Here is a 22,941-nt window from a genome sequence, read left to right as displayed (position 1 = left end):
TTCACTGAAAGACTCTCAAAGAATAAGACAGAAGAGAGCAACTAAACAAAATAACCGGTGTGGGTCTGTGTTCTTTATGCACATGCCTGTGCACACATAGGTACACTCCATTCATATACATGCCAACATATAAACAAGAAATGAAATTGCACACCACTAGGAAAAAATAAAAATATTATGGTTTATGTTTTAATTAGAGTTAGAAAAGCAACTTAATAATTTAGGGGACTCAAAGCTTTGGGGAGATGAATGCTTCTCTTTTTGTAGATATAAAATATGTGTGTAAATTATATTAGTAAATTCAAAACATAATTATAAAAATTAAAGCTCAATTTACCTCCTCTTTTTTACTTGTTTTGAAGCAGGGTCTTGTTTTAGTTTGTAAGCCTTGATTTACAAGGTTTCTCTCATGCTGGAATTAGAGGCATGTGCCTAGCTTCAATTTCATTTATTTGATTTAGACTAATAACTAGTAAAAATATAAATTCCCCTCTTGTATATGTATGTCAATACAATTTTCTAAAATTATAAAGTATTTTTGACATTTTTTTAAAAGATTGATTTGTCAAATTGTTTGCAGTGACATTATTAAATCTAGAAGGACGGAGGCGCCTTGTCTCTGTGTGATAGGTGCTGCAGGCTCTGGAGCTGTCTTGTCTCCATGGTACGGATACTCCAGTGTTAGGAGGTACCTGGCTTGTTTTCCTGAGTGTGTAATTGCTTAGGACTCTAGGGCACGGAGGCACCTTGTGCATCTCTCCTGAGCACCTGGATTCCCTTTATGTTGAAGTTCCTTTGTGTTAACCTTTCACTTGCTTTTCTGGTTTGTAATATTTCTTTTCCATGAAAGAAAAAAACAGTATGTAGTTTCAGAAAATTGTTGAATTAATTCACAATTAGTGGATTACCTGTTAAGGGTCAAGTAGTAGTCTAGACACTGGATAAACATAACCATTTATGCTCTCCTATTTCGGTGCTCTTAAACACATTAATGAGTCCTATTGTTATGTAATTCATCTTGGTTTAGTTTTAGTTACAATTTTGAGACAAGTGATTCCAAACCATACACATTGTCTGGGAACATTAGAGCAGGTCATTGCAGAAGACAAGATGCGGTTGTCTTCTGGTTTGTTCCTGCTGAGTCAGCGAATCAGTCCTGCAGCTCCATCAGTAGCAGTGTTTGCACAGAGCTGCTAACACAGGCCCCTCCTGCTAGCATTTCTGCATAGCAGGCTTAGAGTACTCAGGAAGCTATGGGAAAGGGAGAAGAAGGGTCACTTTGTTTGCTGCCCTTTGAGTGAAAAGTGCCCTACTGCTGTCTAGTGGTACAAGAGGCTCAAATGAATGAGAGAGGAAAAAAGGAAAAGAACCTCAGATTGGATTTAGAGTGTGAGGGTGAGCGCTCCAGGGACCCAAAAAACCTGGTCTGTGTGCGGACATTTAACCTTTCAACTACTTGACACACTCAACAGAAGGCAGATGCAGGGTAGACCCTGTATGTGTTCTCTGAAGTCGTCTTGTTTTGCAGGAAACATGGACATACAACTTCTTTGAAATGCTTTACTGCCAGGTTCTAGACATGGCTGACTTGTTTATAACTTTCTATAAAATTGTTTTTAAGTGCTGCCTCTACTAATATGGTAAATAAAAGCGATGGTTAACTAAAATCATTTATTATCCTAAAAGTTTGTTTCATGGATTCTAAGCTTCGTTTCCTTATTCTTCATCTAGTATGATGATGATGATTACTATTATTATTGTTGTTATTGCTGCTACTGCTCCTATTACTACTTGCGCTTTCTAAAGGACCACAAAATGATAAGAACCCAATGATGGGACCTTCTCTTTCCTTTTAACTTGGTCCATTTTCCCAGATTACTAAGCACTATTTGTTTTTTTTAAACAGTTGAATTGGTGCTCTGGTGGGTCTGTGAATATTTGGCAGACACCATAGGAGTCTGCAGTTACTAAACATCAAAGACTATGGGGGGATTTCCAGATGGTGTTCTCATTTCCATGGTGTATGGCACACAGTATAGAGTTCTGTTAGGTCAGAGCAGATGCAGGAAAATCTAAGTAAAAAGCCCGGCTCTGTCTGAGTAAAGATGGCTCAGTGCCACGGTCACTCGAGGAAGGAGCTCACGTCAGTACTCAGAGCACAAGCTGTATTCTCAGAACACCATATTTCCCTGGGTATTTTTGTAGGTTCCCTGTCACAGCGGTAACATTCACACTGCAGTAACATTCAGTGCTTTACTGTCTCTCTGTAACACTTGTATTTATTAGAGATTTTTTTTTTGGTCCTTACATTCATTTTCTCCTCCCCCCCCATTTCTGTTAGAAAAAAAAGTCCCAAGTTCCTTTTCTTTTTCATATATATGTATATGAATCTATACAATTGAATATTTGTTGAATTTTCTCTTCCATCAATAGTTACTCCTCATTGTAGGAACATTAACGGACAAAGGAAATGTCTGTAGAGTTACTCATGTATTTAGTGTATGTGTTTCTGTCCATCATGACTGACAAGAAACAATAGCATCACAAGGGGCTGCAGCAATAGAATACTGTGGGCTGGGTATTTAAAATGCAAGGTATGTGTTCTTGCATCCTGAAGGCTGGGAAGCTCCAAGTCAACACACTGCAGTCAGTGCCGGCGGGGATCCAATTCCTGCTTCACAGACAGCCATCTTGTGTCCTCACATGGCAGAAGGGGATCCAGGCTCTCTGGGGTTTCTTTATTGTATTCTAGTCCTGTTCATAAGGGAGACTGCCAGTCAGCTCCCAGACATTCTACCTCCGTATGACATTGCCTGAAGGCAATGATTTCCACAAATCAATTAGGGAGTGTCCACAAACATTCTCACCACTGTACCAGCCATCATATATGTCAGCACTTATTAATGGGCCCAAAGAAACAGCAGCCCAGTCTTGGAATAGAATTCGCTTAGGATTCAGTGTCTCTATTGGGAATCCTCTAGATAGTATTCCTTATCCCAGTCTACCAGATAGTTTTCTTTATTAGTGACCATTGGGCTTCTTTGCATTGACATAGTGTGTGCCAACAAACTCTTTGGTCCATTCTGGTTTTTCTATCAACTCCTTATTTCTATTTCATTTGCTTGTTCTGAGTTTTATAGCCTTTGACAATTACTGTTGCTATTATACTGTGTTTATGTAAAGTTGATAATCTGACATAGGAATAATAGAGGTGATGAGTCTAGAAAAGCTTTTGAGAGGCTCACACACTTGGGGTCAGTCTTGATGGAAGAAGCAGGTAAGAATTACTTTTTCTAAAAGTTAGAATGTAATTACATAAATTTCTCCCTTCCCATTCCTTCCTTGTTCCCTCTCAAAATTATGACCTCTTTGTAAAGTGTAATTCATTTTCTCTCTCTCTCTCTCTCTCTCTCTCTCTCTCTCTCTCTCTCTCTCTCTCTCNCACACACACACACACACACACACACACACACACACACATGCACACACGCACGCAGAGTTCATTTAGCATTACTTGTATCTGTATGATTTCAGGGCTGACCATTTAGTATTGGGTAACCAAATAGGGCTCATCCCTGGGGAGGAACATTTCTCCTCCTACCAACATTCCTTAGTTACTTGTAGTTCTTTGTCTGTGGTGGCGTCTTGTGAGATTTTCCCCTTCTATATTAGTATGTCTATGTGTATTCTTCTTCAGGTCTTGTTTAGGCAGCGATATGGTAGTGGAGGTATGAGTGAAACATTCTGTCTTTGTAGGAGCCAAAATTCTCACAGCAGATTTCCTGTGCTCCTGGCTCTGACCATCTTTCCTCCCCTTTTCTGTGATGCTCCCTGAGACATAGGTGCAGGAGTTGTGTTACAGAAGGATCAGTTGGGACCAGCTACTCTGAGATCGCTTGATTTTTGCGTTTGGTTTCTGAAATGGTCCATCTGTTAGAAAGGGAAGTTTCTTTGGTAAGTGGTAAGAACTACACTTACCTGTGGGTAGAAGGACAAATATTTACTACACTTACCTATGGGTAGAAGGATAAATATTTAGAGTACATTTAGGAATTATGATGGTTTAGTAAGTTGCAGTTGTTCTTCTATAAGATCCATGACCTTACTATCCCCTGATAGTTGGCTTAATTTCTAGTATTAAATATGATTTTCTTCCAGTTTAGGAAGCCTTAAATCTAATTACAGAGCTGTTGGTTACCGATCCGGTTTGTGGGACAAGGAACCCTGAGGGATATCGTTCCATGATGGCCGCTGTTACAGTTTGTAACTGTTATAGCTAGGAAGGACTATTAGTTGTTTCTGTTCCTTGGAAGCTTACATAGCACCTTCCAAGACCTTTCAACCAGATCTAGTTTGAGTCTACTGGGTTTTCTGTCTGAAGTGCATGGTGTCAAGAACATTCTTAATAAAGATGCCATACATGGAATAATAAAACAGAGTGCATTTGGGCTATCGGGAGGAATTAGCACAACCAGGATTGCATAAGGATGCTAGGAGATAACCTGAGACAGAGAGTTGGATCAGGCCCCTGGGAGTCGTGCAGTTTATTTCCTGACCTAGTTCAGAGTTGGAAGTACAGCGGGTGTCAGCTGACCTACTTCTACTCACATTTAAAAATAGAGAACTATTCATTTTATAGTATCCAACATTAAGGATTGCATCTTTCCTTTTTGTGTGCACATACATCTAGTATATGTGCTCTATGTATGTGTGTGTTGGTGTATGTGGATTTGCATGCACATGTGTACACACGCATGGGGAGGCCAGAGGTAGACTAGGTGTGTTTATTGATCATTTCAAGCTTATGTTTCTGACACGGGGTCTCTCACTGACACCAGAGCTTACTGACTGTCTGGCCAGCTGGGGGCCCACCTGGCTCCCCTGCCCTAGCTCCAGGCCAGACTCCTGTGTGAGTCCTGGGCATCACAGCTCAGGGCCTAGTGTTTGCACAGCGGACACTTTATTGGCTGAGTGCTCTATCTCCCAGGCCTCTAGCTTTTTTTGTGTGCTTTTAGGTCGTTTGTGCCTGTCCATTCTCCACTCCCATCTTAGTATCTGGAGATAAGGAGGCAGATGGTTAGTGCCCAGTTGGCTGTCTGTGCTTCTAGCAGCGTTAGACCCTGCGCTCCCAGGGGGTCCATGTGCTTGCGTGCTGTTTGTCCTCAACTCCTGGTTTTCCTCTTCACCTTAGGACCTGGCTTTTACTCTGGAAGAGAGACAACAGCTGAACATTCATGGATTGTTGCCGCCCTGCATCGTCAGCCAGGAACTCCAGGTCCTTAGAATAATGAAGAATTTCGAGCGACTGAACTCTGACTTCGACAGGTATCACATTTGTCAACAGTTTCCTCTAATGGAACTCTCTTGTTGTCTTTTGTAAAGGAAGTTGAGGTATTATGTCATTTGGAATGGATAAGTTAACTTTGAATTTGTTTGCAGATACAGTGATTTTTTTTTTAAATCTGTGATTATCTGAATGAAGTATTTTTTATAATCTAATCTTAATTTATCTTTCTAGATAATTTTCTAGGAGAAAAATGACATATGCCCATATTTACTTAATACATGATATTTATATATAAACATGAACATTGTTTATAAAAGAAGGAAGAAATAGCCAAGAAAATTGCTGTCTTCATTTCTAAAGTTGATTGTTGGTCATGGCTAGTGGAGCGATGCAGACTTCCAGTCCTGCACAGTCTGGGCCTTGCTTCCTGCATGGGTTTGAGTTTCCAGTCACAGTGCAGGGTGGGATCTGATGGCAGGAAGCGGCAGCCAGACTTACCAAGTGAGTTCCTCTGAAGGAAACTTCTATGGGAACTGTTATCCCCTCCTGAGGACAGCTTTCCCAGTGACCTCACTGCCTGCTGCTGATGTCACTTCTTGAATGTCCCAGCACCTTTCCAGTCAGCACTTTGGAGGAGACCAAGGTTTCAGCACACATTCACATGCTTAAGTTCACACACAGGAATCACTCTGAAGGGCCTAGTTTTGTTATTGAACACACTTTTTCAAGTTTTTCAGTTGTACAAAGTAGTTTGAATTTTATTGAAGGTTACAGGTAATACAAAAAGGATTATGCGTAGTAGAAAGGTAACTAGTGGAGAAATGCCTCTATCCAGAGAAAGGTCATTTACAGCTGGGTGTGACGGTGCATTCATTTAATCTCAGCACTCAAGAAGCAGAGGCAGGTGGATCTCTGTAAGTTCCATGCCAGCCTGGTCTATAGTGAATCCTAGGCCAGCCAGGACTGCATAGTGAGACTGTCTCAAAAAACAAAGGAAGGAAAGAAAGAAAGAAGCCATTAGCTTGCCTAAATTAGTGATTAAGCTCTACTGTGATATTTTCATTTCTTTAAAATAGGGACTATGTCTGTCCAAATACTGAACAGAACTGTTACTTCAGCAATAATAGTAATGTTTGAATGATAGTGATCAAATTTGTGTATCCTCATTTTTTGAGATCTTGAGTTTTTTTGGTATGTATATATTTGTGTATGTGTGCACATGTATGTATATGTCTACATGCACATGCATGCAATTGTGGAGGCCAGGAGTTGATGTTGGCCATCTTCCTCTACAGTTCTCCATCTTATTTTTCTGAGACAGGCTCTCTCACTGAACTCAGAGCACACTGATGGACTAACCTAACGAGCTCTGGGGTCCACTTGTCTGTAGCCCTGCACTGCACGGGTTTTTCGTTGATGCCAGAGATTCAAACTCAGATCCTCGTGTTTGCACATCAGGCTCTTTTTCCCATGAGCCAGCTACCTAGCTCCTTGAAGGATGGTTCTAAACATTTTTGCTATTTCTTTTTTAAGACGGGTCTCACTATGTAACCCAATCTGTCCTCATACTCAATCTTGCCTGAGCTGCCTGAGTATTAGGGTTAGAGGCACATACCACCATACCTGGCCTGATTATATATGCTTTCTACTTGATGGAAGATGTGTTGTACACTTGGTTGAAATTAGATTTCTAATATTGACTGAATATTCTAATTTCATTTTGACTCTTGGATGTAGATCTAATTGTGTCCCATTTCCACAGGTATCTTCTGCTAATGGACCTGCAAGATAGAAATGAGAAGCTCTTTTATAGTGTGCTCATGTCTAATGTTGAAAAGTTCATGCCTATCGTTTATACCCCCACCGTGGGTCTCGCTTGCCAGCAATACAGTTTGGCATTCCGGAAGCCAAGGTATGAAACTTTTATTTTAAATACAGTTTGCGTTTTATCATTTTGTAAATTTTTAAAATTTTGTAAATGACATGAGTTGTATTCATCTATCATACAGAACACGTGTAAATTCTGAAATGGCTAAAATTGAGCTAATTTAGATTATCAGTTATATTTGGTGATTATTCAAGTCAATTAAAATATATATTCTCAGTGATTTTTGGCAAGGACACGGGAAGCAGTCTCCTAGCAGTCCCAGAATGTAGTATGTTGGCCCGTGGAGAGCTGGCTCACCCCGCTCTTCAGAGGCCTGAGTTGGAGTTCACGTCTCAGCACCGACACCGAGCAGCTCACAGCTGCCTGCTATTTCAGTTCCTGGGGGCTCCACGCTCTCTTCTGGCTTCTTTGGGTAGGAAACTGCGTTCCTGTTCATATATGCATTCATATTTAAATCTGAATTATTTAAGTAATTAAATAATTAAAATAGGTTTTCATTGTCTGTAGTTACTGTGGTACATAGTACGTCTCTATAATTCATTCTTATCTAGTTGAAATTCTGCGTTTTTTGACATGCATCTCCTAATTGTGCAACAGATCTTCCAGCCCCTGGTAACACTATTCTGTTGTTTGCGTTGTGAGTTTGACTATATCAGTGAGATACCACATGGTTCCTCCCTTTCTGGGTTTGGCTTATTTCACTTCATATACTTCCTCCAAGTTTACCCAGGGTTTTATAGTGACATTATACACTCTTTCTTTAAGGCTGAATAGTATACCATTGTGTGCGTGTCTTCACTAACTCATTTATTACAAAAATTAAGTCTGATTCTGTGTCATTCATACCCTAGCCAACATGTCTCTCATCATTTTAAGGATAGCCATTTTTCAGGGGTCAAGTGATAGCTACACCAAACCAATTCATCCAACATGGTGATAAATTATGGAAGCTGGAACCTGGGAATGGAGAAGCCTAGTGAATCTGGTCATTCTGGGAACTTCCTGAAGCCATGAAGTTGTTCACTTCCTTTCTTAATGTCCTTTTCTTTTCTTTTCTTTTCTTTTCTTTTCTTTTCTTTTCTTTTCTTTTCTTTTCTTTTCTTTTCTGATAGTTTCTTTATTTACATTTCAAATGTTATCTCCTTTCCCATTTTCCCCTCAAGAACCCTCCTATCCCATCCCCCTTCCCCTGCTTCTATGAGAGTGTTCCCCTCCCCACCCACTCCTGCCTCCCCACCCTGGCCTTCCCCTACACTGGGGCATCGAGCCTTCACAGGACCAAGGGTTTCTCCTGTCATTGATGCCTGACAAGGTCATCCTCTGCTACATATGTGGCTGGAGCCATGGTTCGCTCCATGTGTACTCTTTGGTTGGTGGTTTAGTCTCTGGGAGCTCAGGGGGTGAGGGGAAGGGAGTCTGGTTGGTTGATATTGTTATTGTTCTTATGGGGTTGCAAACCCCTTCAGCTCCTTCAGTCCGTGCTCAGTCCAGTGGTTGGCTTTGAGCCTCTGATAGAACCTCTCAGGAGACAGCTATATCAGGCTCCTGTCAGCAAGTACTTCTTAGCTTCCACAATAGTGTCTGGGTTTAGTGAACTGTATATGGGATGGATCCCCAGGTGGGGCAGTCTCTGGATGGCCTTTCCTTTAGTCTCTGCTCCACACTTTGTCTCTGTTTTTCCTCCTGTGAGTTTATCCACTTCCTGCAGGATTGACTGCTTCAACTATCCACCTAACATCCTATGTCTTAAGAAACTTCTTTCAAAATGAGAGGTTTTATTCTTAGACAAAGCCACCCTATAACTCTCCTCAAGCAACTGTCAACTGCTAATAGCTCCTAAGTAAGGGGTGGGATCAGAGAACACCTCAATCTATGCATTTTATGGAACTTTTACTGTAAGGCTTCTAATATTTCAGCTTGCACATTATATATGCTACGATTATATCTGTTTAAATTTTGACAGTGATGAAGAATATCAATGCTGATTGTTGAAGAGATCCAGTTATTAGGATTTTTGCTTTACTTTTGCCCAGAAAATCTTTTTCTTTTCAGTGCCTAGAACTGAAACCAGGACCTTGCATATGCTAAACAAGTGTCTTCCACCCTCAACCCCTCCTAGAAAATTCTTCTGGGGAAATGGGGTGGGGTGTTGAGACAGGGTCTGTGTAGCCTTGACTGTCCTAGAAATAACTGTGTGGAACGGGCTAGCCTGGAGCTTATAGAACCCATCTGCCTCCCAGGTGCTGGAACATGTGGCACCATCCCCAGTCTTCTGGAAAGTTCTTCAAGAAATGTATATAAGGAACTATTAAGATGGACTACAGTAAAACATTAAAATACCCTTTGCTTCATTAGTGTTTATGTGCCACTTTCCTTCTGGATTGATTCCAAAGCATTCTTGGAGTAGTCATTAATCAACAGGAATTGCACTTCATTAATCAACAGGAACTGCACCTCTTAATTTGTTATTAGGAAGTATATGTGGTAAATACAGACACTATTGTGACCTGGGTTTGAACCCATCTCTAGATGGTTACATTTATGAGTCTAAATGTTGTTTACTTAAATGAAAATATAGTCTGAATATATCCAGAGTCTCAAGATGAGGGTGTCCTTTTTAATTGAAACTTGATTTGTGAAATAGCAATAATAAAAAAAGCTTAAAATAATACTTAAAAAAAATCCCTGTGGCTGACGTTCCTTCAACCAAATGTTTCTGTTACATAGTGGGTAATATAACTGTATTAACCATTAATGAATGGTTAATTGAATTGATACTTTCATTTCATTTAAATGTGTCATATAGGTGTATGAAACTAACTTTACTTAAGTTAGCACTACTTTAGTAGCTCAGCAACTGATTGTAAAGTAAGCGTGGGTGGTTTCATGGCCAGTGTGAGTAAGTGCAAGCCATTTGCTCAACCTTTGAAATATTGGTCTTACGGGCTCCGTGACCTGATCACCTGTGAAAGGCCCTGTCTCTTCACACCATAACTTTCTTGATCTAAGCCACATTAGCGTGGTCAGACACAAGCTGGCTGTGGTGGTGGCACACACCTTTAATCTCGGTGCTCAGGAGGCAGAGGCAGGTGGATCTCTGGGTGAAGCCAGCCTTGTCTACACACTGAGTTCTAGGCCAGCAAGAGAGATATAGTGGGAGCCTGGTAAAATAAAATTAAACATATTAAGGTGACTTTTGAGAACCAGGAAGTGTAGTAATCTCACACCTCTTGCTCAGTCTGTGAACTTTAGAGATTCTGCTAAGTATCAAATCACTGACTTTGTCATGCTTTCAGAAGAGTGGTATGATTGTCCCACGCTTGTAACCCCTTTGGTTTTTCTTTATATAGGTTCTGTAGTTTAGCGCATTTGTTTTGTTACCTTTAAAATAACCTTAGAATGTGCACTGGTCATGTTTTTGTTTTTCTTTTTTGTTGTTGTTGTTTGCATTGGTTACGTTTTAATGTTTTTAGAAAGAGAGTGGATGTTCTTCCAAGCTCTGAAACAAACTAGAACGAGCTGGTTTTTAACTGTTGCTTCAGTGGACTTTTGAGCAATCGTTTAGAAAAAGCTGCTTGTCACTGACAGTGGAGATGTGGAATTGCAAGTTCGGATCATTCTTTTCCTGAGCAGGACAAGTGCTGCGCTTATGACAATGAGTGTGCGGGACCTTTATTAAATAGGAGTGAGGTCAAGTCCCTGCCACCACAGCTACTAGGAATTCAGTGTGTGCCCAGAAGGAGTTTAGAGTTACAAAGTATTTTCTTTCTTAAGCGTTGCCTTAATTAGGAAAAATGTGGAGAATGGAAAAAATGTAGACATGATTCAAACATCAGTTCTTTACATCAAGATCTAGCGGTCAGCCAAATCTATGCATAGACGTATAAATCTCCTTGGCAAGACAGTGAAACTTATCCTCTACTGTGAAAAGCCTTTAGAAATACAAAGTAACAGCTCATTGAGCCTCCATTCCATCTAGAGACTGCACATGTGGAAAACTTGAGTGGAAATTGAAGTTTCAGATCCAAAAATAATTTTTCTACAGTCTGTGTGGCATATCCAGGTGTTTTGATTTAAGTTTACGTGTAACACATGGAGAATTCAGAAATAGTTTGCCAAGTTTTATCTCAGGTAGTGCTCATGAAGACACACACATTTAGTTACTTTTCCATTTACAAGAATGCATGCGTTTTAAATGGGAATAATAAACCTTAGTCTTCATTGCTAAAAATAAAAAGTAAATTGAAAAGAGGCAATGATTCTTAGATCATTTTGTATCTTACCTTCTCATGCCTGGAATACTATGTTTATTAGATAACCATGTTTTTTTTTAAATTAATTAATTTATTATTATTTTTTTATTATTTATTTATTTATTTATTTATTTATTTATTTATTTATTTATTTATTGGTTTTTCGAGACAGGGTCTCTCTGTGAAGCCCTGGCTGTCCTGGAACTATTATTTTCTTTATTTACATTTCAAATGCTATCCCGAAAGTTCTCTATACCCCCCCACCCCTGCTCCCCTACCCACCCGCTCCCCTACCCACCCACTCCCACTACTTGGCCCTGAGCTTCCCCTGTGCTGGGTCATATAAAGTTTGCAAGACCAAGGGGCCTCTCTTCCCAATGATGGCCGATTAGGCCATCTTCTGCTACATATGCAGCTAGAGACATGAGCTCAGGGGGTACTGGTTAGTTCATATTTTTCCACCTACAGGGATAACCGTGTTTTTGATGGGTTACTAACATATTGTGCTCTGTCCAAAAAAAGTGACTGTAGCAGTAACAGTTACTCAGTCATCTGAGAGTAAATGAGAGGAAGTAAGAGGCCCAAGCCTACAGGATTTAAGTCTTCACTTACTCCCAAGTCTTTTGTGTAGGAGCCAGCATCCTTCTCATAGGAGAGCCGTGGAATGGAGAACTGCAGTTACTGGATGGAAGTTCCTGTAGGGATACAGAACTTTCCAGAGCTTTTCTGACTGGGATTGGAATACGGTCCCCCCACCTTCAAAAACTGGAAATAGTTGAGTGGTTTTGTATAATTGTTGGTGATACCTGCTCTGAATCCTAGCAGTGGGTTTATTGTGAACCATTGAATTTTAAGGTCACGCTTCCATTCATTTATTTTGTGCTCATTTTATTCTGATGCTACAAGGTTCTGTTTCTTCCGTCTGTGCAGCCTCTGCCTTAGGAACTGCTTGTGTTCTTGCTCGGTGAGGACCATGTCAAGGTGGCTCATGTGTGGGTTACTCTGACCATGAGCTCTGGAAGGTCAGTAGTGCGCTTTGTGAGGCCTGTTCACCTGGAAATGGTCCGTGACGAGAGAATTCACATCTCCACCCACAAGCTCAGTGTTGCTCTGTGCGTGTGCAGCCAGCGTTCAGCACTCTGTTTTGTCTAGCTTCACTGACTGGCCTGGGCACACGCAGTAGCTCCTTCATTGTACACCAGTGTAGTACACACCAGTGCAGGGCACACCAGTGCAGGCCACACCAGTGCAGGGCACACCAGTGTGCTTCTTTAAAGTGACATCTTTGAGATAACTTGTTAGCTTTTTAAGTATGCATATCCCTTCTGGCCTGGGCAGTGTCACACATGTTCTTAGTGAACACAAAGATTTGAATCTCTGAATTTGCATGATTTTGTGTTTTTTTTTTTTTTCTTTTTTTTCTGGGTCAGGAGAATAAGGAATTGTTTTTACAGATCACCCCAGGCCACTTTCATAAAGAGAGATGGTTAGTTTTTGTTTAAAATTCTGTACATGTTTTAAAAAGTGGCTTATAACCAGTATTTTCAGGGATTTGGACCCTCTTGTGAAGTAGCCTAACACATCAGTTACATAATGCTAAAGGGCTGAGCATGGTGGCACACACCTTTAATCCCAGCACTCAGGAGGCAGAGGCAGGCGGATCTTAATTCAAGGCCAGCCTGGTCTACAGACTGAGTTCCAGGACAGCCAAGGCTATCCAGAGAAACATGGTCTCCAAAAACAAAGCACACAAAACTCTGAAGGAATTCAGTTATAACTTTCATTGCAACTTGGAGATCTATCAAAAATAGTATAGAGTAATTCATAATCATTTAATGACTTGATTCATTAAAATTCCCACTATATCCCCTAATAAACGTTTGACTACCACAGCCATGTACTTGTATCCACTTGTGTCCTGGCTATAGCGGTTGAATGGCTGAAGCAGAGTGTTGGTTATTCACTTGGTCTGAATAGTTCCTCTCCTCGAATGTCAGCTTTTGTGTCTCTTTCAGGCTCTTGGTGTTGGCATGCTTTCCCGCTGTCATGCGGTCTCCCTAGGGTTGTAGTTATCAGCTGCAAGAGCGTTAGGAAGCATTTTCCTAGGTCACCTTTATTTGGAAATAATACTAAGTAAAGGTGGCGTCAGTAATGTTTAGCTATTGTTGGTATTAATTTTTAGGATGTTGATTTTAGAATTTGAAAACAGTCATTCCAAGAAAAGTCTCACCAAGGTGTTAAGGGCGAGATTTCATAGAGGGAGGGAGGGAAGATGGATGAGGATGTGAGTGAGTGCGAGTGAGAACAGAGGAAGAGAGTCAGCTGAGAAACTGGCCCTGGGAGTAAGTGGCTGCACCAGAGCTGCTGAAGAGCCAGGGAAGGGCTGTCCTACAGCCTAGTGAGGTCTGAAGTCAGCCCGTGGCACTCGATAGATTGATCCTCCTCTTCCTCTTCAGGGACAGTAACACTTCTCTAGCAGGACTTTAACCCCTTGTAATGACCCAACTTTATGGAGAGTAATTTAAGGCCTACATAGTAAATGTTAATCTTACTTTAAAATGACCTTTGTAGTAGCTGAGTGTACACTTTTAATCCCTGCAGGCAGCTCTCTGCAAGTTCAAGGCCAGCTTGACCTCTGTAAATTCAAAGCCTAGCCTTGTCTACATAGTGAGTTCCAGGATAGCCAGGGCTGTGTAGAGAGACCCTGTCACAAACGAAACAAAACAAGCAAACAAACAAAATGACTTTTATAGAAACATCTAGAATGGTGCTAGCCAAGTTGACACCTGAGCTTAGCCTCCCTAAACCATGCTGAGCCTACTTGTTTTGGGCTAAGTCTTCTGTCTTGGGTCTAAGTTCTTCTGAGAAGCTTCTTGGACACTTCCTTAGGGAGTATTTTCAAAAGTTAAAGTGATGCATTTGTTAATGAACACTATCTATAAAATACAGAGTCTTCATAGGGCTTATATTGTTTGCTTCCCCAAACAGCGGAATTCTAATAGGTATTTCATGAGAATGTATGTCACTCTACTATTGTTTCATTAGCCTTTATGTTGATTAGTTAATTAATTTTGTGCGTGTGTATGCACCGTGTATTTGGGCATAAGAAAACAGCTCGTATGCGCTGGCTCTCTCCTTTCACATGTGGATCAGGTTGTCAGCTTTGGCAGCCATCACTCCAGCCCTGTCTCCTTTTCTAAGGTTTCTACCTTTTAATGACAGTAGTTTAATATTCGAACCCAGTTTTATGAATTGTCAAATAACCTTTTCTAGCACTCTAGTTTCCTGCAAAGGTCTCATCTCACTGTTCTTCCCGGCTCAGCCACGTCTTCAGAAGACTTTTGTGCATTCTCTGTGTTCCTTATTTCTTCCCTCCTTTCCTGTACCAGGAGTTCCATGAGCATGTCCTGCATGTTAAGTACTTTATCAAGCACCGACTCATCAGAATATATGTCTTGTCCTTGTGAGCAACAAAAATTAACATGTGAACAAAGAGGTACATGGCTGTTATAAAGAAATCAAACAGGACAGTGAGAGTAACAAGGGCTCCTCCATATGGTTTCTATATGCAGGAGGAGGTGACAGTTTGTAAAATACAAAAGAAAACAAAAGGGGCTGAGGCCAAGCAGATTGTATTGTCAGAATCTCTGGCATGGAGCAGGATGGCACAGTAGGCATGAGGCAAAGGCCCAGCTGGGGTATGGTTTCTTTGTAGTCCTTTGTCCTGTTGCAAGCTACTCAGCTATTTGAAACCGGGTACAGTAGCCTCCAATTTCAGTTTTAGCCTTCTCGCTGACTTCCGTACAGACAGAAGGCTGGGGTAGAATGGAAAGGCCAGCGAGGCTTGCAGCACTGCCTGCCTGCATCACCTGATTGCTTTGAGTAGACTTAATCCGCTTAGGCTTCTGAGTAAGGAGCTCAAGCAAGGCTGCAAACTCACATAGTTGCCAACAGTGGCAGTTTGTTGATAGGTTTTAGTTCTACTGGGGTGGCCTTAAGTAGGTAAGGTGACACGGATATGTGACACTGGTGGTGTACTTATGCTGAGTACCTCAGCTGCAGGTCAGAGGCTCTGCTGGATTTATGAAGTCTGTGAAATTGCAGACTTGGTACAAGTTACTTTGCTTTGCAACCCAAGTCCCTCCCCTTCTGATGTTGTTCTCCACTCACTGCACAAACCCATTCTGAGCTAGGGAAGAGTCAGCTAGACCATGTATTATCCCAACACTAAATCTTCTCCACTTCATTTCTGTGCACCTATTTTAAATTTAAATATTATTACTATGGGTGTGGAGCACCGTAGTCGCCTTCTGAACCTTCTGCTCCGAGGAGTTTAGCTCCAGCTGGTTTTGGCTGACGATTCTGCGGTTATAAGAGTGTAAACACTCTGTCACCTTATTCTCTGCATCTCATATATTCCTCTTCATACCCCCCAATGAATTCACTGGCTTCACATTTTATTTTCATGAGTTAAATCTAATATATGTCCCTTGTCAATAAATACATTTCTTTCTTAATCCCTACAGCTGAGTCTGGTGAGCCACTCCACCCACACAAATGTCAGCGTTGTCATGTTCTGCAGGTTTTATTCAGGGGCATAGTCTCCATTCTGTGTGTTCTGTGTGTAACCTTAGAGCTTCCAAATCATTCTGTGTGTAACCTAAGAGCTTCCAAGTCATCTCTACCCCATCTCACCCTCAGTTACTGCTCAGTTTCCAACTGTTGAGTCGCTCCTCACACTGACCTACAGCTACCCAGCCTCAGCCCAATATCCCCAACCCAAGGGACTCAGGGTCCCTAAATTATACTGTGCAAAATTGTCTACGAAATAGTTGTTCCCTAAACACCACAGAAGTAGTCCTGATCTCCCCTTTTCTGTTTTGTATCTTGTCGGGTCTGCACTTATCTGTGAGATCAATTCATTGTCCGATCTCTGTTGCCGGTCTTTTAGATTAGGTCCTTCTCGTTTCTTCTCTGCATTTCTGCATCTCCATCCTTACAGGAGCACTGTCCTCAGGAAGGTACACCTAATTATGTCATTCCCTAGACTGAAATGACTGACTCTGTGCCCCCATGACAGAAGCCAAGTTTTTTAGTGTGACGCTGAAGGGTTTCTGTGTCCCTGGGTCACTCTGCCTACCTTTCTGTTTTTATTATTATCTTCCTCCCTCTCTGGTTCCCCACACCCAGTTGAGTGCCTGTCAACCTGGGGACCTTTACAATAGGAATAACAGTACACATGGTAACTAATGATTCTCTTGCCAGTCTGCGTTGGCCTTTCTGTCCTGAGTGGTAGTGCTCACCTTTCCCCTCACCCTTGAATGCACTGGGACCAGCACTGCCTTCATTTAGGGCAGAGAACATGAGTAAAATTACCAAAGGGTGTGCTGCACCCTGAAGACCTGAAAAGACTTGGCCTGAGTCCCTGCTGTGCTTCTGTAACCCTGTGATCGTGGGTTTATTAGACTACAGACCCCTGGTCTTTGGTCTCCTTGCCTGTAAATGAGTGTCCTCGGTCAGCTCACATGGAGTGACTCCTCTTGAAGCTGCCTTTCCGTGGGAGGTGTGTTGCAGGACTTAGAAAATGATTTACCGGAAGTGACTATGAACCTATACTTCCCAAATGTCAAATTCTTTTTATTAAACAGAATTTGTTTTTTTTAAACAGCAGTTGTAACTGGAGCATAATTATTTGTCTTGATATAAAATGTAGTTAGTAAAATATGGGAAAATGAACCATTGGCTAGGACTATTTTTAGGACCAAAAGGCTTTCTAAAAACTATGTAAATACAAATTATGTTTTATAAATTTCATAAGTGGCCTGGGAAGATGGCTCAGTGGAAGATGTGTCACGTGCCACACAGGCCTGATAGTTTGGACCCCAGAACCCATGTAAAAGCTGTATTCAGTAGTGCAAGTATATGTAGCCTGATTGTACCTCTATGGGGAGGTAGAGGCAGAGGCAGGAGAATCACCAGAAGTTCTTGTAGGGGCTAGCAACAGCAAAGAGCAAGTCTTGAGCAAGGTGGAAAGATAAGGATCCAGTCCTCAAGGTTGTCCTCTGACCTCCACATGCAGGGAGCTGCCCAGCAATGGGCACACACACACATGCTCTCTCTCACACACACACACACACACACACACACACACACACACACACACAGAGTGCGCATTCTGAGTGTTACCTGCTCTAATCTCCCTCCTACCCTATTACTACCTCCTCCAATTCCCTTTCCCACACTAAGGTCTTTTCATTTTGTTCTATGACCCACTGAGTTTAACCTTGTTGCCTCTGTGAGGTAGGTTTAGAGTTACTGTTACAGTAGGATGGGCTCCTCAGAGGTCCATTCTCACTTAGGCTAAACTTAAAACAAAAACCTACTGATGGGTTCCTGGTGGTAGTAGACATTTGAACTTTTGAAGGACAAGGATGGTCAGTCAGCTAACAGTGACCCCCAGAAAATCCTGTGGCCTCACATCAGAGGCTTGTCAAATTTGTCCATGTTTTTTATATTTATTGCTGGGTCTATTCTCTCTATTCTTTTATTAGATTAAGCTTTTTCTCTAAAAAGGAAAATACAAGGGGAAAAAAACCTACAAACAAAATACAACCAAACACAATACAACCAAAACAAAACCAAGGCTTTCCCATTTCAGTTAATAAGGGCCTGTTTTCATAATTATCAGCACATGTGCATGGATTTCTGTCAGTTGTCTGAAACATTAGAAAAGGAAGTAAGTCTTACTGATGGAATAGTTTGTTAATTTAGTATTGAGTTTAGATCAACCATCTTTTAGGATCACAGTCACAAAGCAAAGATCAGCAAAAGGAATTTTTTTTAAAGACTTATTTATTATATGTAAGTACTCGGTAGCTGTCTTCAGACACTCCAGAAGAGGGTGCCAGATCTCATTATGGATGGTTGTGAGCCACCATGTGGTTGCTGGGATTTTGAACTCAGGACCTTCGGAAGAGCCATCTCTCCAGCCCCCAGGAATTTTGAAAGTAAAGGCCCAGAGTTAAGACTGTTGGGTGTATGCCATTCTGTCATTTGAAAGGATCCTGAAACAAAGCTTCAGCTCTGAAGGACTTGCTCCCGGAGGATGCTGCTAGTCCCGGACGTGAATGTAGGCGTGGCATCAACCTCAGCAGCCAGCAGCAGGGGCTGCAGGACTGATGAAAGTTGCTACATTGTTTCAGAGGTGCCCGGAAGATTGGGAAGTTGGAATCATGAGCCAGTGCAAATGGCTAGGTTTCATGTGAACATTGGGGCAGACCCTAATGAGCTAGAAAGAGTTGTAGCTCAAGTGTAATTCTATTGTAGTCTTTCCCCACTGTCCTTTCTTATCTGGAGAGCCTCTGGCTTTCTGCGTACAAATAGTGGCACTGCTCTGATGGAAGTCACCGCACTTCCATCATTGTCTCTGCGATTTCCTGTGTTGTTCTCAGTTCATAGTTTATATTGGCCTTCCATAGGACTCGCATTCCATAGCTATCAAGTAACCGAAACATTGTTTTCTTTGTGTTGCCAATAAATGTTAGATAGGGTGTATGTCCTTTCCCTTGAAAGTGAGAGTTACTTTTTTCTCCTGTATTTCCTTATAATTTGTAAGTTTTTCAAGAAAACCTAAGCTATCGGCCTCAAAATGGCACTAAGAAAGCATTATTTGGGTAGGATTTGGAGACTCAAACTGGAAGCACAGGATGGATGCCTAACAAGTAGCTGGTGCTTATGCAGTTATTTTTGTGTAGTTATCTATTGTATGTGGCTACTTTTCCTTTTTTTATTTGGTCTCATTTTTTGCACTGCCTCATAGCTGTGGGTATTTTCATTTTTCTCTCTAGACTGTCATGCTCGAAATTTTACAGTATGTATTTTTTAATGGACTTACTTTTATTTTATGTGTACTGGGTATTTTCTCTGTGTGCACTTAAGTGTACTGTGTATATACTATACTGTTGAGTCAAAAGAGGGACATCAGATCTAGAACTGGAATCACAGATAGTTGTGAGCCACCATGTGGATACTAGGAACTAAACCCAGGTCCTCTGCAAGAGCAGCAAGTGCTCTTAATTCACCGAGCCATCTCTCCAACCTCATGTTTTAGTATGTTTTATTAGATATTTCTGGGGACTCTTGACAGGGTATAGGAGAAAATCATTAATAGTAGGCTCTCGTGTCATGGGTCTCAAGTTGGGCCAGTCATTGGTTGACTGTTCGTCAATTTCTGCTCCATCTTTATCCCTGGACATCTTGTAGGCAGGACAAATTGTAGGTCAAAGGTTTTATGGCTGTGTTAGTGTTCTCATCCCTCCATTGAAAGTATTTCCTAGTTATAGGAGGTGGCCATTTTAGGGTTCCATACCCCCTACTGCTAGGAGTCTTGGCTAGGGTCACCCTCATAGGTTCCTAGGAGTTTCCCTTGTCATAGGTTTTCTAGCTCATCCCAGAGATGCCCCTGCCTCCAAGATCCCAGTTCTCGATCCCTCTGTTCTTTCCACACTTAATCCCTCCTGTTCCCCTCTTTACCCCACTCCCAGTTCCCTCCCTCCGCACTCCCAATGTCTATTTTATTTCTTCTTCTCAGTGAGAGTTGAGCATCCTCCCCCTAGGTCCTCCTTGTTACTTAGCTTCTTTGAGTCTGTGGATTATCACATGGTTATTCTGTACTTTATGACTAATATCCACTTATAAGTGAATATATAGTATGTGTGTCTTTCCGGGTCTGGCTTACCTCACTCGGTGTTTTCTAGTTCCATCCATTTGCCTGCAGATGTGCTGGTGAGATGGCTAAGCAGATAAGAGCACCCGACTGCTCTTCTAAAGGTTCAGAGTTCAAATCCCAGCAACCACATGGTGGCTCACAACCATCCTTAATGAGATCTGACTTGCTCTTCTGGAGTGTCTGAAGACAGCTACATTGTACTTATTATATGTAAGTACACTTACATATAATAAATAAATAAAATCTTTTAAATAAAAGACCATTTACCTGCAGATTTCATTATGTCCTTGTTTTTAATAGCTGTGTAGTACTCCACTGTGTAAATGTACCACATTTTCTTTATCTATCTTTGGTTGAGGGACATCTAGGTTGTTTCCAGTTCCTGACTATTATGAATAAAGCTGCTATGAACATAATTGAGCACATGTCCTTGTGGTATGGTGGAACATCTTTTGGGTATATACCCAGGAGTGTTATAGCTGGGTCTTGAGATAGAACTATTGCCAATTTTCTGAAAAACTGCCAAATTGATTTCCAGAGTGGTTGCACAAGTTTGCAGTCCCATTAGTGATGGAGGAGTGTTCCCTTTTCTCCACATCCTCACCGGCAGGAGCTGTCACTTGAGTTTTTGATCTTAGCCATTCTGACATGTGTAAGATGGAATCTCAGGGTCATTTTCATTTGCATTTCCCTGATGACTAAGGACGTTGAACATTCCTTTAAGTGTTTCCCAGCCATTAGAAAATTCTCTGTTGAGAGTTCTCTGTTTAGCTCTGTACCCTATTTTTCAATTGGGTTGTTTGGTTTGTTGGTATGTTATTTCTTGAGTTCTTTATATATTTTAGATATCAGCCTTCTATCAGATATAGGGTCGGTGAAGATCTTTTCACATTCTGTAGGCTGCTGTTTTGTCCGATTGACAGTGTCCTTTGCCTTACAGAAGCTTTCCAGTTACATGAGGTCCCATTTATTAATTGTTGATCTTAGGGCCTGAACTATTGGTGTTCTGTTTAAGAAGTTGCCTGTTAGGAAAGCCTATACATTCAAGGCTATTTCCCACTTTTGCTTCTATCAGATTTAGTGGATCTGGTTTTATGTTGAGGTCTTTGATCCACTTGTTCTTGAGTTTTGTGCAGGGTGATAAATAATGATTTCTTTACATTCTTCTATATACAGAGATCCAGTTAGAGCAGTAAACTTTGTTGAAGATGCTTTCAGTTTTCTATTGTATTGTTTGTCTTCTCTGTCAAAAGTCACCAACTAAGTCCAATTTGTATTGTCCATATACTCATGGATTTTGGTCTGACCTTTGGAGCATGGGCTACCTACAGGGGGCCACACCCTTAAAGAAAATTGACTCTTCATCCCCTCAGAAGCCATCAGCTGTCAATAACCCCTCTGCTAGGAGTGGAGGCTTGTGAGTCCCTTACCCCTCCATGCTGGTAAGCTGACTGTTTGACCTTGTCCAAGCAGCCGTAACTACCATGAACTCCATGGCCCTAACCTTTTTACTGCTTCTTTCATGATAGTTGCTTTTAGGGAAGGGGTGTGATATAAATGTCCACTGGAGGACGAGCATGCACAGTTACTTATTCTAATAAGTTACTTTATGACTAATTGAGTTACTTTATGACTAATTGTCCATTGCACAAAGCAACTTCTCTGAGGATGTTTGAGAGTGTCAGGAATCTGTGGTTAGAGAGATGGGAATTTAGCGGACACTTTGGTACTATGTCCATTGCTCAGGAAAATAGTAGTAGGTTTCCCTGTGGGCTCTGTGAGTTCCCACCCATAAGTTCTTGGCCAGATTTACTGTACAGGTCATGTGTTTCCTCCTGTAGAGTAGATAATCTAGTCAGAAAGTGGTTGGTTACTTCCATAATATTTATGCTGATTATTATTGTAACCCACAGGGTTCACGGCTGAGTTATATTATTGATTATTTATGATGGTGATGGCGATGAAGCTGATGCTGTCTACCACCTTCTTAGCACCTTCCATTATTATTGGCAGGGAGTAAGCTTCTTAATGATTTATCTATCTATCTATTTATTTATTTCATTTTTATGTATATGAGCACACTGTAGCTGTACAGATGGTTGTGAGCCTTCATGTGGTTGTTGGGAATTGTATTTAGGACCTCTGCTCCCTCCAGTCAACCCCTCTTGCTCTGGTTGGCCCTATTCGCTCAGTCCCTGCTTGCTCCGGCTCAAAGATTGATTTATTATTATACATAAGTACACTGTAGCTGTCTTCAGATGTACCAGAAGAGGGTGTGTCAGATCTCGTTATGGGTGGTTGTGAGCCACTATGTGGTTGCTGGGATTTGAACTCAGGATCTTCAGAAGAGCAGTCAGTGCTCTTACCCACTGGGCCTTCTCGACAGCCCGGGAGTAAGCTTCTAAGATCAGTATCAACATGACTTTTCCATGCCCTGTGACCAAAGTGTGTGGTGAGGCAGAGGCTCTTTACGTAGCCCAGGATGGCCTTATAAGCATCCTTTTTCAATATATTGACAATTGAATTTATTTATTTTTAATCTGTCATTTGTCATTGGAAATGTTTACTTTGTTCCTAGAAGTTACAGATTGTTAAAAAAAAAAAATAAGGCACACATGTCAGCATGTATATCTCAAGTAATAGCAAGTAGGAAACTTACATACTATAAAGTGACAAGCATCATCTCTATAAAGAATACTTGTCTATAATTCACACTGGTTGGTATAACCTGTTATGGTGGTTTAAATTAGAATGGCCTCCATAGGCTAATATATTTGCATGCTTT

The 22,941-nt window shown here is 41.3% G+C and overlaps 1 protein-coding gene across 2 annotated transcripts in view; it reads left to right on the top strand.

The window, feature by feature from the left end:
- The window catches only part of Me1 (malic enzyme 1), a 114,293-nt gene that overhangs the window by 10,373 nt on the left and 80,979 nt on the right, over positions 1 to 22,941 (top strand). For both annotated transcript variants that reach the window (XM_021206292.2, XM_021206290.2), the window contains exons 2-3: positions 5,192 to 5,325; positions 7,050 to 7,199. In XM_021206292.2, the coding sequence (XP_021061951.1) occupies positions 5,192 to 5,325; positions 7,050 to 7,199 (284 nt within the window). The remainder of the gene's footprint in view (positions 1 to 5,191; positions 5,326 to 7,049; positions 7,200 to 22,941) is intronic.

This window comes from Mus pahari, chromosome 10 (assembly GCF_900095145.1).
Source record: "Mus pahari chromosome 10, PAHARI_EIJ_v1.1, whole genome shotgun sequence".
In the NCBI taxonomy this organism is placed as follows: Eukaryota; Metazoa; Chordata; class Mammalia; order Rodentia; family Muridae; genus Mus; species Mus pahari.
The sequence above is the reverse complement of the archived record's forward strand: the minus strand, read 5'-3'. Positions and strand labels throughout refer to the sequence as shown.